This window comes from Eublepharis macularius, chromosome 5, assembly GCF_028583425.1.
Source record: "Eublepharis macularius isolate TG4126 chromosome 5, MPM_Emac_v1.0, whole genome shotgun sequence".
Lineage (NCBI taxonomy): Eukaryota > Metazoa > Chordata > Lepidosauria > Squamata > Eublepharidae > Eublepharis > Eublepharis macularius.
In genome coordinates this window covers 6,793,523-6,810,032 of record NC_072794.1, presented here as the reverse complement: position 1 = coordinate 6,810,032, position 16,510 = coordinate 6,793,523, and the positions used below count along the sequence as shown (strand labels likewise).

General features: G+C 47.9%; 2 protein-coding genes across 6 annotated transcripts in view; one reads left to right on the top strand and one right to left on the bottom strand.

Moving 5' to 3' along the window:
* APBA3 (amyloid beta precursor protein binding family A member 3) overlaps positions 1-6,389 on the top strand; it is a 44,691-nt gene extending 38,302 nt beyond the window's left edge. For both annotated transcript variants that reach the window (XM_054980836.1, XM_054980835.1), the window contains exons 9-12: positions 2,205-2,417; positions 2,887-3,006; positions 3,396-3,536; positions 4,794-6,389. In XM_054980836.1, coding sequence (XP_054836811.1) covers positions 2,205-2,417; positions 2,887-3,006; positions 3,396-3,536; positions 4,794-4,865 — 546 coding nt within the window. In that variant the 3' untranslated portion in view covers positions 4,866-6,389. The remainder of the gene's footprint in view (positions 1-2,204; positions 2,418-2,886; positions 3,007-3,395; positions 3,537-4,793) is intronic.
* Positions 6,390-7,702: 1,313 nt separating this feature from the next.
* TJP3 (tight junction protein 3) overlaps positions 7,703-16,510 on the bottom strand; it is a 76,465-nt gene continuing 67,657 nt past the window's right edge. For all 4 annotated transcript variants that reach the window (XM_054979942.1, XM_054979944.1, XM_054979940.1 and 1 more), the window contains exons 17-20: positions 13,038-13,349; positions 12,036-12,293; positions 10,181-10,233; positions 7,703-8,723 (exon numbers count right to left, since the gene is read on the bottom strand). In XM_054979942.1, coding sequence (XP_054835917.1) covers positions 8,615-8,723; positions 10,181-10,233; positions 12,036-12,293; positions 13,038-13,349 — 732 coding nt within the window. In that variant the 3' untranslated portion in view covers positions 7,703-8,614. The remainder of the gene's footprint in view (positions 8,724-10,180; positions 10,234-12,035; positions 12,294-13,037; positions 13,350-16,510) is intronic.

Sequence of the window (16,510 nt, the reverse complement as noted above, 5' to 3'; positions counted from 1 at the left end):
CTACCTCTCAGGATTGTGATGAACAGGACAGCTCTCCCCATTCTGGGCTGGAGTGACCCAGGTTCCAATCTCCACATGCCATGAAATTCATTCGATGTTCTCCCTCAGTTATTTCCTTTTGACCTAGCCCACCTCGCAGGGTTATGGGGAGGATCCAGCATAAGAAGGAACAACGACAGATGTCACCTTGCTCTCCTTGGAGAGAAGCCGGATAAAGATGTAACAATTATCACCTGCCCCCACCCCCCTGGTTCCTATGGGAGGATGGAGAGGAAACAAATGTGATGTATTTTGACACCCTCTCCAGTTTTGTGCCTGAAACTTTGAAACACCATTGGGATCAAGTTTGCTTCACCTTCTGTTGCAAACTCATAGCTGGACATGATGGAACACGTGGGCATAGTGCCCCCCCCCCTACTGCTTCCAAGCCCAGGGTGCAGGAGGAGGTTTCAGGGCAGGGAAAGAGGGTGGAGGAGAGATTCCGAGGTAATCAAGGAAGGAAGAGCAAGGGGCCAGTATCCTGCTGGCAGCCCACCAAAAACAGTTGCCCCAAATGCTCTCCCAGTCAGGGGCACAGCCTAGCGGGGACTAAAGGACTACTCATGAGTATGGACAATAGCTGAAGAAGCTTTGAAATTCAATGCATTCCTGTGGGAACTAGGCTGCAGCCAGGTGAATCAGGACTGTCTTTTTCAGGGCCAACAGATTAATCAAATGAGTGATCATTTTGATTGGCGAGTTGGCATCTGCTGGACTTTAAATATCACACATTAATATGTTCAAAAATTATACAGTGAGTCCAAAGTTCAGCAGAACAAGACTTGGGGAGCCAAGATTCTGGGGCAGGGCACAAATCCCCTCCCCACCCCGCCCCACGCGTGGTGCTCCCAACATGCATCACGTGAACCTGCCTGATACTGAATCAGACTTTTAGTCCATCCAGGTCAGTCTTGCCTGCTCAGACTGGCAACAGCTCTCCAGGGTCTCAGGCAGAGAAAGGCCTTTCACACCACCTACTCCCTGGTTACAGGTAGTACAGCTGAATGTCAAGAAGACAAAAGTAATGACTACTGAGGAATTACACAGTTTTAAAGTTGACAATGAAAAAATTGAAATTGTTCAAGATTTTCTATTCCATGGCTCAATCATCAACCAAAAGGGAGACTGCAGTGAAGGAATCAGAGGAAGATTGAGACTTGGAAGAGCAGCTGTGAGGGAGCTAGAGAAGATCTTTAAAGATAAAGATGTCTCTCTGGGAACCAAGACTAAGATAATCCAAATGATGGTATTCCCCATTACACTGTATGGATGTGAAAGTTGGAGAGTGAAGAAAGTTGACAAGAAGAAAATTGATTCATTTGAAATGTGGTGCTGGAGGAGAGTTCTTTGTATAGCATGGACAGCCACAAAGACAAAAAGGTGGATACTAGATCAAATCAAACCTGAATTCTCCCTAGAAGCTAAAGTGACAAAACTGAGACTATTGTACTTTGGTCACATTGTGAGAAGACAAGAGAAGAAAAAAAAAGAGGAAGGACCTAAAATGAGATGGCTTGACTCACTCAAAGAAGCCATATCCTCCAGTCTGCAGGATCTGAGCAAGTCTGTGAATGATAGGATGTTTTCGAGGTCTTTCATTCATAGGGTCACCATAGGTCGGAGGTGACTTGACAGCACTTAACACACACACTACCTGACCTGGATGTTCCAGGCTATCTTGATCTTGTCAGATTTTGGAAGCTAAGCAGAGTCAGCCTTGGTTAGTACTTCTGGGAGACCACCAAGGAAGCCCAGGGTTGCTGTGCAGAGACAGGCAATGGCCAACCACCTCTGTTTGTTTCATGCCTGAAAACCCCAAGAGAGGTTGCCATAAGTTGGCTACAAGTTGATGACACCTTTACACTCTCTCTCTTCCTGATCCTTTTAACTGGAGATGCCGGGGGCATTGCACCAATCTGGGCTCTGTTTCTTCCTCCCGTTGAAGAGCAGCAGATTTAAGCAAGAGACTATCGCATATGTGATTGCATTTTCTCAATCACAGCGGGGCGGGGGGTTACTGAACTGAGGAATAATTTTCTGTACAGCCTCCCCCCCCCCAGCACCCCCTCCTAGAAGAGTTTGTTCCTAAACCGCGTGTCTCTCTCTCTCCCCCTCCCTCCCTCCCTGTTTTACCTTTCATGTGCACTCTGCTGTTGCCCTCCCAGGTCTTCATCCATAAACAAAAAGGGGAGATCTTGGGAATTGTGATTGTCGAGTCAGGCTGGGGCTCCATTTTGCCCACCGTTGTCATCGCCAACCTCATGCACGGGGGATCAGCAGAGACATCAGGGAGTCTGAGCATCGGGGATCGCATTATGTCCATCAACGGGACCAGCCTGGTGGGGTTGCCCCTTGGCACATGCCAGAACATCATTCGGGTGAGGGGCTTGTTGGGGGTGAAGAGAAGGGTCTCACAGCTTTAAAGCAGGGCAAAGTAAAAATCTTGTTGTTAACTGCAGTGCAGAATTCAGCATCCTATTGCTCGTTCCTTCCTAGTCTTTGTGGGCACAACTGTAAGTTCAGAAGGCCGGGTGAAATCTCAGAAGAGGGAGCTGAGCAGGATTTTTTTGTCAGTGGGGCAGGACTTCAGTACCATGCCAAGTTATTCTTTCTGATTAATAGAAGCAGAAGCAATGAAAATGCGCATCACTTAAATGTGCATTAGAAGCAAAGTTTAGCTTTTCTTGTACGCTAGTTATAAATATTATACATTGTTGTGTAGGCTTGTTTTTAAACAGGTGTTGGTTATGCCTACAGATGGGGCAGTAGGTAAGCAGGAGTAGATATTCTGGCCCATGGCATCACGGTTAACTGGCTAAGCCCTCTCTAATCTTGTCTCCCTCCTAGGATTTGAAAAACCAGACCGAAGTGACCTTGAAAGTTGTGCACTGTCCCCCAGTAACAACAGCCATTGTTCGGCGGCCTGACACAAAATACCCTCTGGGATTCTGTGTCGAAAACGGCATTGTGAGTAACTGGAGGGCTCAAGTGAAAAAGCCAAGCCACATGCTGATTGCAGAAGTTTGGAAAAAAGCAAACTCCATTATACCCTTTAAGGCCATATAAGATGGGAATGTAATTGAAAAAACAATAAAATTCCCACATAACGTTTTGAAAAAGAAAATAAAAGCAGCAAGGAACCTCATCACCTACCAAACACCTGGGTTAACAGAGATGTTTCAGCATAGCATTAACCAGAAATGCGGTACCATCACAAAGAAGGCCCCGTCCTACTCCCTATCCACAGTGCAGGCAAATTCACACCATTCACTGACTGGGAGTAGGTTAGTGGGAGAATCTTGCATCATACAACTGCTACCAAATGATATATGTTGGGGTTCCCCTCTACCATCTAGATCTGCAGCCTCATGCGTGGTGGGATTGCAGAGCGGGGCGGCATCCGGGTAGGGCACCGCATCATCGAGATCAATGGGCAGAGTGTGGTGGCCATGGCACATGAGAAGATTATCCAGATTCTTACGCAGGCCGTCAGCGAGGTAGGTTTGTTTGTGGCTCCTGGACACACACACACACGCACACACACACACAACTGCGTTACATTTAGACAGACTACTGGCCTCTCAAGCTGGTATTGTCTACTGTGTCAAGCCGCAGTGCTCTGGTCCTCCCAACACTTTGCTGTTTTTTAGCTGGAAATGCTGGGATCAATCATGGGACCTTCTGCAAACAAAGCTAGGTGCTCGAACATTGCACTCCAGGGCCAGGTGGCGGGGGATGGGGGGGCTCCCATCCTCCAATGCAGCAAGCACACCAATGACTGGGTGCACCGGGAAGGCCTGCATCAAAATAGCTCCAGGGGACTCAAGCCGCTGAACCAAATTGCATGCTGTAAAGGAGATATCCTACATCCCCTTTAAGCAGAGGCTAGATGCTGATTCTGTGAACCTGGGCAGATCATGAGAGGGAGGGCAAGAAGGGTTACATCAGTGCTTAGTTCTTGTGGCCTCTTCTTACATGCCCAGGGTAAGGCTGATTGCAGCCTTGGGGTCAGGTAGTAATTTTCCCAGGCCAGTTTGGCTAGGGGTTCTGATGGACTTTTTCCATCTTCTGAGCACTGTGTGTGTGTGTGTGTGTGTGTGTGTGGCGGGGGGGGGGTATTTGGGAATTTCCTGCATTTTGTAGGGGGTTGGACTAGATGACGCTAGAGGTCCCTTCCAACCCTGTGATTCTATGATTCTAAGATCCCAATCCCCAAGATACTTCATTTTTCTGGGATGCCTGGGAGTATTGGCAGCTCGGAACAGGGCAATCACATCTTGAGTAGCCAAATCCGTCCCACTTACCATCATTTTTGGCTTGCACCCTGATGCAGAGCTGGTGTCCTGGATGCCAGCCGATGATTGCTTATACAAGCATAACAAGCGGATCGTTACGGGGACAGAAATGCAGGGCAATCCACTCCTGAGCTATGAGTTGCTGAGGCTAAAGTAGCTCAGACCTAGTCTCCAATCATAGAGCAGCAAAAAAGGGCCACCCCTGCACACAAGGCAAGGGTTTCCACGTTCTTTTACAGTAGGACTTCGTCGCTAAAAAGAACAGGCTGATGACCATGGAGCATGCTCCAGGAGGCATGGGGCGGGGAACTAGTCTGCTCAAGCCCCTGGAAAGTTATTTATTCCTGGGAGGGGGGCGGGAGATTTGTGGTTGGGGGAAGGTGTTTTCCTATGAATTATTTTGTCCACCACTCTTTGCCGGCTTGCCATAATCGATATACTGATTCCATTTTTTCCCAGGTGCACATCAAAACAATGCCAGCTTCAACATACCGCCTCCTGACAGGCCAGGAGCAACCTGTCTTCCTTTGAAAGGAGGCAGTTCAGGTGTCTCTTATGTTCACATAACGCCACCTGTGTCCCCTACACACGAAGCCAGCCTCTGCAGTGACGTCCCCAATCCTGCCTGCCTTTTGAGTTCTGAGGAGGAGTTTGGTTTTTTAAATAGGTGAAGGACAGAATGTAAGCAGTTTGGCTGGGCGGGGGGAGGGAGGGCAGCTCTGCACTTGGATGGTGCAAACTGGAACAGGGTCTTTTCCTCCTGTGATTCTGAGTGCAAGTGAGACCTTCACTTGAAACTTGCCCCCAGCCTGTCCTCAAAGCTGCAGCAGCGCAAGGGGGCAGAGTGGACCTGTACCATTTCAGGCTGCAACTGTGGCGTGGGTAGAATCACATCTTGTTAATGTCCTCCTGCTTTTTTTTTCTTGTTTGGTTGGTTCAGCAAAAATTTCTCTCCCATTCTGCAAGCAGGAAGATGTTGACATGCATTAAAAAATGACGGCACTCCCCTGGCTGCTGTTTGAAGTGGTACAGTCCACTCTCACCTCATGATTCTACCACCGCCTGGTTCATCCATGCTGAGAAATGAGCTCTGAGACGCTAGGATGGGCCACACCAACCTGCTGCGAAATCCCAGCTTCAGGGTGCTTTTTAGGCAAAAGAACATTCAAAGCTGGAATGCACCCTTCTGAAAGCCAAATTGGAGCAATCCATTCGCTCTTTTATAGGCTACCACCATTCCCTTGCATGTGTGAAAACACACATGCTACTCTCCCTCCGTCACACATACACGCTCACACTCACTCACCACCACTCCCCAAGCTGGTGACTTTCCTAGCTGGCCCTTCTCGCCCACACCGTTTGCTGGTCTCGGCAATCTCTTCGGAATGCTTCAGCTCTCCTGGGTGGTCGCAGGATATACAAGATTTTGGATGGGGTGCAGGAGAGGGAGACTGCCTTGAGACCTTCCCTTCCGGCCCCCAACTTCTTTTGACATACCACGGGGTGGGGAGGCAGGTCAGTCCCTTGACCTTCCAATGCGCCCCACGCCCCAGCCTGTCATTCCATTCTTTGCTGGAATTCCCGCAAAGAATGGTAGTGGATTCTGCCAGATAGTTTTTCTGTCCTGAAGCCAGCATGCATACACAGTCTCAGCAGGAGATCTTGAACACTCCACTCTTGCTCTAGAAAGTTCACACACACAGCTGTAGTCCAGGGTGAGCCTAGCTTTTCAGAAAAGCAGGCTATGCAAGACTGAAGTCAGGCCTTCCCTGGGATGTAAGCAAGACTGGCCCTGCATCTGAGGAAGAGGGGCACCCCTGTGCTCACAGTTGTACACAATGCATCAAAGCAGTGCCCAAATGTGCTCTCTGCAGATTGCCTTTGATTTGAGGTGTGGCTGTTTAAGAACCTGCTGCTGCTGCCAGCTTCTAGCCCTGAGAGCCAGGAAAAGGTGAGGCATCGCATACATGCAGGTCTGCCTCTGTTGCAAATCCAAGGAAATCTTGTTTGCAATTTTTACCACAATCTGAGAATAAAGGGGCTTTGAGAGTTGGGTTCTTGCTGAATTTCTGTGTGTTCTTATTTACATGTAAGAAGTGACAAGTTACTGATGAATGGGAAAGATGTCTTGCATGCACACACCCCAGCCACTGGAAAGTAGGTCAAATTGATATTGAGGTCTAGCCTATTCCCCCAAGGAAATGCATAGTTCTGGAAGACATAATGGTCTGTTTTCTGAGCATCTGCCTTGAGATTTTTTTAAATTAAGGGCATGTTTCTAGCCTTAGGGTTGAGAGCTAATGGGCAATACCTATACAAGTATGGGGGAAGGGGTTCCATGTGTGCAAAATACATCCAGGTTGCACAACTTAAGGTCTTTTTGGTGCAGAAAATACCAAGGCAGCAGCATCCTATTCGTTCTTACTCATGCTGTCAAGACCAGCCCTTCTTGAATAAAGATCCAGAGGAGTTAGCCGTGTTAGTCTGTAGTTGCAAAATAGTAAAGAGTTCTCGAAAGCATAGCTTTTGAGAACCAGAGCTCTCTTCGTCAGATGTATCTGGACTCTTTACTATCTTGAATAAAGGGGTGCCCTGGGTGTTGTGCTCTAGGTGCCCTTCCCCCAAAGGGGAAACATTCACACATATTAACTCAACTTCTGCAACCTCTATTCTATTATGCAAATATGGATGGTTGCTTTTTCTTTGCTTAGTCTATTCTGTCTGCTGCTCAAGGTAAGGTTTTAGGCAGGACATAGAAACCAACCCCTGAGAATCTTGTTCAGCAATTTCTCAGACTTCTGAGGTTTCAAAAGGCTTTGAAATCCACACGCTTTCAAGGGTACCTTCATAACTCAACACGGTAATAGGTACAGGTGCTTTAGAATGCTCAGAAGGATAGGTGGATACGCTCCCCTTACAAAGTTGCTTTTGTATTATTATTCTCCCCCCCCCGCCCCCCCACTTTTGCAGGAAAGGAGATGAGAGACGAATAGCTTGTCCAAATCCACCTCTTGAACAGAGGCAAGAGTTGAACCACAGACTCCTTGATTCACAGCTGAGTCTCTTAGCTGCATTGGTTTACAAACTATACATTTTCTTCTTTAAAAAAATGACGCTGGATGCTCAGGAAGCTGATTGTTGCACCCAGTTGTTCTTCTGTGTTGCCACAAAATCTTAAGACATGGCCACCCACCAGTTTCTGCCCCACCAGTACCCCCAATGGACTGCCAAGAGTAAAAAGCACTTTACTGAATAATCCAGATTTAGAAGAGGCGGACCAGCCCCACACAAAAATTTTCCTATCGGCCAGTCCCTCGTCCGGCCTTTCATCTCCCTGCCACTGATCTAAAGGAGAAACGTACGACGTATCTGAGAAGATTCCTTTATTACAAAGCATACATCTTGGGCCTCACAAGTGTAGGGCCTTGCTGGGCCACCCACTGGAGGGATGGCCGGAGGCTATTTGGCCTCCAGGTTAATAGGTGTTAGCCAGAGACTGCAAATGAAGTTCTTAAAAACCTTCCCAAACTTGGTGGGGAGGGGGGTATTGCTAAAAACCATCCACACACAAAGGTCAACACCATGTCATTCATACTGTTTAAAAGATACTGGTAGTTGTGGTTCACGCGCCAAGGGGAGCCTCTGGCTCAGAGTTGTTTGGGCAGGCGTGGCTTTGCTCGTGCAGCCCACAAGATGGATCCAGCAAGGGTGCCCGGAGGCCACAGGCAAAGCTCCCATGCCGTGCGTGCCGAACAGCTTCCCAAGAGACTGAGGCGCAAGGGAAAGGGGCTCCCATTCTCTCCGTGGACATTCCAGACCAGTCAGGAAGTGAAGCGCGTCTGCCCTCACGCTGCAGAGAACCGTTGGTGCCTGCTCTGTGCACTAATCCTCATGATGAAATCAGTAAAGGTGGCCTGATTTTCACCTGGTAAGCAGGAGGCCTTGGCCAACCTAGTTTTATGACCTGATGAAAGGAGTTGGGGTTACCTTGGAAGGCAGACGGGGAAGACCTGACAACAACTGAGGGGGAGGCACGCCCTCCTGACCCTTGCAAGTGAAAGAATGCCACAGCAATGTTCCTTTGGCAAGAGTCTCAAAAGGCACAGGCTGAAAAAGGGAGAACTCTTGCGCTTCTTAGGGGGGGAAAGCCCCTCCCCCCCAATATATTTCCCCCCTGTCATGGACACAAGAGTCTTTTAAGCTTTTTGGAGGGAGGGGGAAGCACAGCCCCATCCAACGGGGTGGGTGGGTGGGGGTGGGCTTGATAGCTGGGATGTGAGTCACAGGTCTGTGGCTGGCCCCCAATCATAGCCATAGTCCTGATCCGACTCGGAGTCATAGGCTTGGGCCTGTGTGAACTTCTTTCGGAGGGCTTCATGTTCATATTCTCTGGCAAGGAGACAGAAAGATTACAAATTCTACAAGGCAGTTTTGTTTACCAATTCTTGAATACAAAGAACCCCAAAGCTCCTCCTAAGGTACTCAGAGAATCCAAACATTCCCTCCCTAGGTAGTGTTTGCTCTATTTGCATTCAAATTGCTCCTCCGAGACTTCAGGGTTGTTGCTTTTTTGTAACCCCACCCCCACCCCAACACATCCTCAGAACAACCCTGCAAGGTAGGGCTAGGAAACAGGGAAGAATAAGGTGAAGTTGAATGGCAGCACCTGTGAAGCCATGCTATGCCAAGCCCTGGTGCAGTTTGGAAGCGCAAGAAAGGCACTCTCTAGAACAGATCACAAATAACAATCTTTTGAGAACTAAACCTGCACAACACCTTGGTCAATCTCGGCAGCCTTTCAAATGACCACCAGCCTGCAAACAGAAAGAAGCATCTCTGGAAATTGCCTCCCCACTAAGCTTGACAGGTGGACCTAGCAACCTGCATGCTCTTTTTTGCAAGGCTGAAAGTGTAGGGGGCCCTGGATAGAGCATTCAACTGGAGGACCTCCGGCCAGTCGCTCTCTCCCATTGTGCAAGTCTGTTGGAAGGATAAGACCCACCTGTCTAGAACAGTGGATAAGTGGCTAATTAAGTGCACCTGGTGGTTGTCCTTGATTAGGCGGCTCCTCCCCCAGGCTTAAGAAAAGGCGGGGTGGATCGAAAAGAAAGGAGGAAGAGGCTGAATCACAGGAGCGTGGAGGTTGGGCACCTATTTGTCTAGTGGGCTTTGTTTTAGCTAAGATTAGGTCAAGCTCTTTTTTTTATTGCCATTGCTTTGCCTCAAGAGTGAGTATTGTTAATTTGACTGTTCTCTTGAGCTAATAAATAATTATCCTTCCTGTGTCTTGAGTGTCTGCCTGCTGTGCACAAGGGCTTCCAGCTAAGAACCCTGAAACCTGTGAGTCTGGTATAAACAGGCGGGGCATACTACTCTGGGAGAGCTTCTGGGGTACTGTGTGGCTGTTATCAGCACCAGAACCAGGCCCAGAGGGTTTGCCCACTCTTTACACCACCCCATCTATGTCATCCTGAAGAAGAGAAAGATGCATGTGATGATCTGGGCAACCTAACATGTTTCTGGTATTCTTTTCTACCATGAAGCTCCTGCTCCAGTGTGGTGCATTGGTTAAAATGTTTGACTAGGCTGGGTTCAAATCTTCACTTGCTACGAAACCCAACAGCTGATATCTGGTCAACTGTTCAGCCTAACCTAACTCACAGGGTTGTTGTGAAGATAAAAATGGAGAACCACCCATGCCCCTTGGAGAAAGAGCAGGACAAAAAAGTGACAAAAATCAAAGGAAACCCCTCCTGCTACAGAAGAAGCCACCCTTCCCTCCTGCAGCCACACAAGAAAAACTTCCCACCCTCCACCCAGCCCCATCTTTGGGAGGGAGGCCCTACCTGATGTCATAGTCCTGTCTCCACTGCCCTTGGGGCTGCTGGTTGCCATCATGCTGAGACAGAAAGATAAACAACAGTCAGGGCCACATTGTGAATTTATGTCATTTTCATTCTGAGCAACCCAGCTAAAGTTAGTCAATAGTCTCTGTATCATGCATCTGACGAAGAGAACTTGATTCTCGAAAGCTTATGCTAAAATAAAATTGGTTAGTCTTAAAGGTGCTACTGGACTCTTTTTGATTTCAATACTTAAGATCCTGTTAAAACCAGTGAAACAAACTCCACCAGCAGAGTCAGGGCTTTTTTCAGCAGGAACGCGGGGGAACGGAGTTCCGGAACCTCTTGAAAACGGTCACATGGCCGGTGGCCCCGCCCCCTGATCTCCAGACAGAGGGGAGTTTAGACTGCCCTCCGCACCGCTGAGTGGCACGGAGGGCAATCTCAACTCCCCTCTGTCTGGAGATCAGGGGGCAGGGCCACCGGCCATGTGACCGTTTTCTCCGAGGGCAACCCACTGAGTTCCACCACCTCTTTCCCCAGAAAAAAAGCCCTGATATCTAGTGCAAGTCCCACTCATATATAAGTTCCCATGTGTGGGGCTTACTCCAGGTAAATATGCAAAGGCTTGTAGCCATATTCATGATTTAAGAGACCAAAACAAGGTGATAGAGTGGCTACCCTTCCAGGTGGTGAGGATTGTATTTTTTGTAACACTTCCATATGTAAAACTATCATTGATTGATTTATTATGAAGACTTTTACCCCACCTTGTCCCCCTCCCCCCAAATAAAAAGGAAACTCTCCAAGTAATAATCAAGCACAAAAGTGAGAAAGATGCCTAACCAGCATCCTCCTTAAAGTTCTAGTTTTCTATATGTGGGGTTGCTTAGCTTCCTCAGCTCCCTACTCCCCAACACAGTCTACTCAAGGCTCTTCCACTTAAGTCTCCTTCATGTCTAGAGAGTCAGTTTGGTGTAGTGGTTAAGAGCAGCAGGATTCCCCACTCCTCCACATAAAGACAGCTGGGTGACCTTGGGTCAGTCACAGCTTCTGGGAGCTCTCTCAGCGCCACTCACCTAACAGAGTGATTGTTGTGAGGAAAATAATAACACACTTTGTAAACTGCTCTGAGTATGGCATTAAGTCATCCTGAAGGGCAGTATATAAACTGGTTGTTGTTGTTACGATCATTAGAATAAAACCTAACATTTTAATCGGCTTTTATTACTTTGCATGTCACCATTTAGCACCTGTTAAAAATAGTTGTGTTAACACTTTCTAGCACTTATGGCCACATGTCAACATTTAAGCTTCAATGTGAGGGAGGAACCCCTAAGGGGGGGGGGGGGCTGACCACCTTGTCTTCCCCTTGCATCCTGTCACTGGGTGGTAATCCCAGTCAGCGACAGGACTAGCAAAGCACTGAGGTCAACCTGGGCGGACACAGCACAGCCAGTCTCAGATGTCTCCACACTTGGCATCTTCTCCATGTCAACAAGCGCAGGGAGCAAGCGCTCCTCTTTCTTTGGAAACTGAAACAAAGCAGTCTCTGTAATGAAGCGAAGAGCCGAGATCGGCTTTTTTCCACATCTCCTTAGAGCTGGAGGTGCTTCATATGAGCCCAAGAGACATGGCCTTTGGGTGTGCCAGGAGCAGCCATTTGGAAGAAGTTGCCTTCATGCTAGGATGATGCTTGGCATGGAACTTTCTTAATGTTTTGTGATTGGCCCCACCTCCATGGCAGCCATTTTGTGGCAGCACCCACTACTTTCTCTCAGCATTCCAAGACTGCCCACAGCTCAATAAAGTTGGTGACTCCCACTGCATAGTCAAATCGGCCTTTGCTACTCCTTACCCGGTCAATGGGGTATGCTAGAGCTGCTGCCACCCGCTCATTCAAGTCCATCTCAGGGCTTTGCTTGGCAGGTTCCGAAGAGCGGGCCAGCGCAGGTTCCTGGTAAGGTTCGTCCAGCTCTTGGTCCGTGTATGCCTCACCCTCCGCATCTGTTTCCTCATAATCACTGTTGGCCTGGCTGTCACAGGTGAGGTAGCCGGAGTTGCCGGTTGGGGGCTGGCTTAACATGTCGAAGCCTTCCTCAGCTGGATAGTCCACCTGCAGAAATGGGGAAAGGGTTAAATTGCAGGATGGAAAACATTTCCAAACTAGCCATGTAGGGAAGTGATCACAAAGAAGAGGGGGGCTTTTCAGGGATGGGGCTTTTTGAGTATGACCAACAAGGGTTGCCTTGTGGGAATGAATGACACCTGCTAACAACTCATTGAATAGCGAAAGACTCACACAAGCTCTCCTACAATATGGATCCCATAATAGTGACTCGACCTTTTGGGGTGGTTCTTAGCAATACATACTGAACATTTGAAACATGCCATAAGAATGTCAATTATTTTTTTATTAGTAGTGAAATCAACAACAAAGATAGGTGATGATTTAGTGTTTTTTAAGCAGTCCAATTTTTGAGGGTTTTTTGGGGGGGTGGATTTGTTTCTAGTCACAAAATAAGATTCTATCAACATTACTAATCCATATTTTCTTTTCATGCCTTTCATGTCATTAAAGGCATGTCAATGGTGGAAAGAAAGAGAGGAAAGAGAGAGGGAGAGAGGAGGAGAAGGAAAGAGATGGGGGGGGGAGAGGGAAAGAGGGGAGGAAAGAGAGGTAGAGAAGGAAAGAGAGAAGGAAAAGATCCAACCCTCTTCCTATTTAAAAGGTTCCCTGCCTGGTCACCCACTGGTAATGCTTTACTTGTTATAGGGAATGCAGTTCTCAGTTTCATTCCACTATGGCAAGGGCTGCAATGACTGTTCCTAAAGGACCTACCAAGCCCTCAGCACGCACCTGCTCTTCCGTCGTCCAGATTGGTCGAGCTTGCTGCATGCGGATGACGTCCTTGAGGCTCTCATACCAGCTGTTTGAACTTCCTGCCAGGCTGATGGTGGCCGTGAAGATGTGGCTCCAATGTTTGTGCATTTTGGTGGCCTGGGCATAGAGGCGCCGGGAGCTTTTCTTGGAGTCTGGCGCCAGCCACTGCCGCATGGCCTTCACCCCTTGGCGGCTGTCAGGCTTACAAAAGACCACGATTGGGAAGTACTGCACATAGTTGAGACGCTCCACAGCCGCAGGTGTGATGTCCAACAGGGCATGCTTCTCCTGCCAAAGAGAAACAAAACTAAGTCACACTCCCCAATTAGTGAAGCACACCCGACCCCACTCCGAATTAGAACCAGAGTCACATTTCATTCTACAGCAAGAGAGAGTCCGTGCTACCTACACTCCTATGGCACATGTTGCTGTTCTAGATGCACCCCCAGTGATTAGGCAAGCTGTGACATGCCAAGCAGCTTCCTCTAAGGGTGAATTATTCTGTCACGTGCCCAGTGCTCCAAAGTTACCTTCACTTACCAGAGGCTGGAAGAAAGGAGGCAAACCAGAGTAGTCAAACATACAGAGACACATCAGGCAGCCTCCTCTATGGATACAGAGATGGCTTTCTGCACAAGCAAAACAAGCAGCCAAGGCCCGGGTATAGCTTTCTCAGGGCTGATCACATTCCTTCTGCTTCCCCTGGGAGGTCTCTGCTGTGCATATCCTCCAGTGGGCCCTCCCTCCAACCTCCCTACACCCCCCACACTTTCCCCACAAGAATTATCTTCATTTCCCTCTAACTTGAAGCTTTCAAGATTATAGAGTCACAACCTCACACTCTAGGGTTGCCAACTCCAGGCTGGGATATTTCTGGAGATCTGGGGGGTTGGGGCCTGGAGAGGGTGGAATCTGAGGAGAAGAAGGACCTCAGTGGGATATATTGCCATAGAGCCCACCATCCAAAGCAGTTCCTCCTGGGGAACTGCTCTCTGCCATCTGGAGATCCACTGTAATTCCAAGAGATCCACCTGGAGGCTGGCAAGCCTACCCCACCCCACCTGTTCCACTGTAACTGCTGATCAGTTTAGGTACTGAGGCATGTAAAGAAACTGGAGTTCAGTGCGTTCCTTTAGTTGAATTTGCTGATCCTGTGAACTTTCCTCCCAAAGCGGCTTACAGCATTCTCATCTCCATTTTTTCCTCACAACAACCTCCCTGTGGGGTAAGTTAGGCTGAGAGTCTGTGACTGGCCCAAGGTCACCCAGAGAGCTTCCATGGCAGAGCAGGAAATTGAACCTGGGTCTCCCAGATCCTAGTTGTCAGTCCGTGGCAAGTAAATCCCCAAGTTCTCCATATCAATCACACAGGTGCTTTGATTGAAGTAACTTTTATTAGAGATCTATCAGGTTCAAGGTGCTCAGACAGTGGAACTGGCAGCAGTGACGTATTGAGGGAAAGCATGGTTAGTTATAGGTTAATGTCCCGCCCCCCGGTTAGTAGCCCGTTGAGATTCTGGCGCAAACGCCAGAGACAAAAAGTATCAGAGTTTAGACTACGATAAGCAACAATAGCAATTGGGTATGAAATCATCCATTCTCAGGGAAGATACAATTCAGACTAGCTGCATCTGGCCTCAAGGCCATTGGCTACAGAAGTGAAAGTGTTTAACTTCAAAGCAGAGATAACACACTGAACTTCCAAATAACAGGCATTGAAAGGTACTCAGAACTCTCTATAGTGTCAGAGGATTACTAGGTTGCAAATACCATACACATGGCATGTACTGCAGGCAGGCATACATGACATACTGCCCCCTCCAAACTTAACTCCATCCCCCCTTATATGGGTCCCGGTTTATGGAGGTAAGCTTTATGGAATTTGCTAATCAGTTTTGGGGCGTTTACATCAGAGGCTTTTACCCACTCCCTCTGCCCCTCATCAAAATCCATCCAAAGTAGTAAGTAAAACAATACTCCTCGTTTTAGCTTTGAGTCCAGGATTTCTTTGGCTTCATAGTGTTGCTGTCCATCCACAAGTCTGTGTGTGGGGAAATCCCACAGTCTGGATACCACTTGTCAGGAGGGGGAGCTTTCTTCAGGAGGCTGAAATGGAAAACCGGATGGATATTCTTTAAGTTCTTGAGTAATTTTACCTCCACTGTTACCTCATTTATAATCCTTACAACCGGAAAAGGGCCCAAGAATTTCCAGCCTAGCTTCTTGCTTGGCTGCTCTCCCCTTAAGTGCTTAGTAGAGATGTATACATAGTCTCCCATTTGTAATTCCAAGGAGGTGATCTCTTTTTATCAGCATATTTTTTTGTAATCCTCTTTGGCCTTTTCAAGAGTCTTTTTAATCATGTCCCATTGTTTTGTCAGTTTCGACCACCACTCCCCCAAATCACCTGGTTGCTTAGTTACTGGGGTCTGGGTGAAGGGCATCACTCTGCCTTCATATCCTTGAGCCACCATGAATCGGGAGGCACCAGTGGATGCATGGACTGTGTTGTTATAACAATATTCAGCGAAAACTAAAAATTTGGTCCAATTATCCTGTTGGTAATTGATATAACATGTTAAGAACTGTTCCAGTACTTGATTAACCCTTTCAGTTTGACCATCTGTCTTGGGATGATGGGGGAGCTGAGCCCCTGCTCAATCCTCGCCACTTTCAATAGCTCCCGCCAGAAGTTGGCAACAAATTGTACTCTGCGATCTGAAATTATCTTATCAGGAACTGAGTGCAGCCTCATTATGTGCTGCATGAACAGATTCGCCAGTCTCTTTGCGGTGGGGATTTTAGAACAAGAGATGAAATGAGCTTGTTTAGAAAATAAGTCCACCACCACCAAAATTAGTGTTTTACCCTTCGAGGGGGGAAGGTCAGTTATAAAATCCATGGAAACCACTGCCCATGGTTGAGAGGGAGTCTCTAGGGGTTGAAGTAGACCAGGCGGCTTGCCCCCTCTGTTTTTTTCCCATTAAGCATACTTGGCAGGCAGAAATGTATTGAGAAATGTCTTTTCTCATGCCGGGCCACCAAAACTGTCTCTGTACTAGGTTAAGTGTTTTCAAATATCCAAAATGCCCAGCTAATTTGGAATCATGACATTGCTTCAGCACTTCCCTCCTTAAGCTGGCTGGAATGTACAATTTCCCCTGCTTGTACCAGCCTCCCGATTCGCCTCTTTGCATTACATCCTTGGGCAGAGCGTCCCCCCTCCTTTCGGTCTCCTTGGAGACTCTCTCTTCCCAGCCTGTGGGAACGGTATCTTGTTTCACTTGCTGTGATTGATTTCTGTTGATTACAGCCCCTCCCAACTGGGTTGGCGAAAACATAGTGTTTATTACTACCTCCCATTGGCTTTCGTGTTGGAGCATGTGTGATAAAGCATCTGCCAGGAAGTTAGATTTGCTGGGGAGGTGCTTCAGTGTGAAATTGAATTTG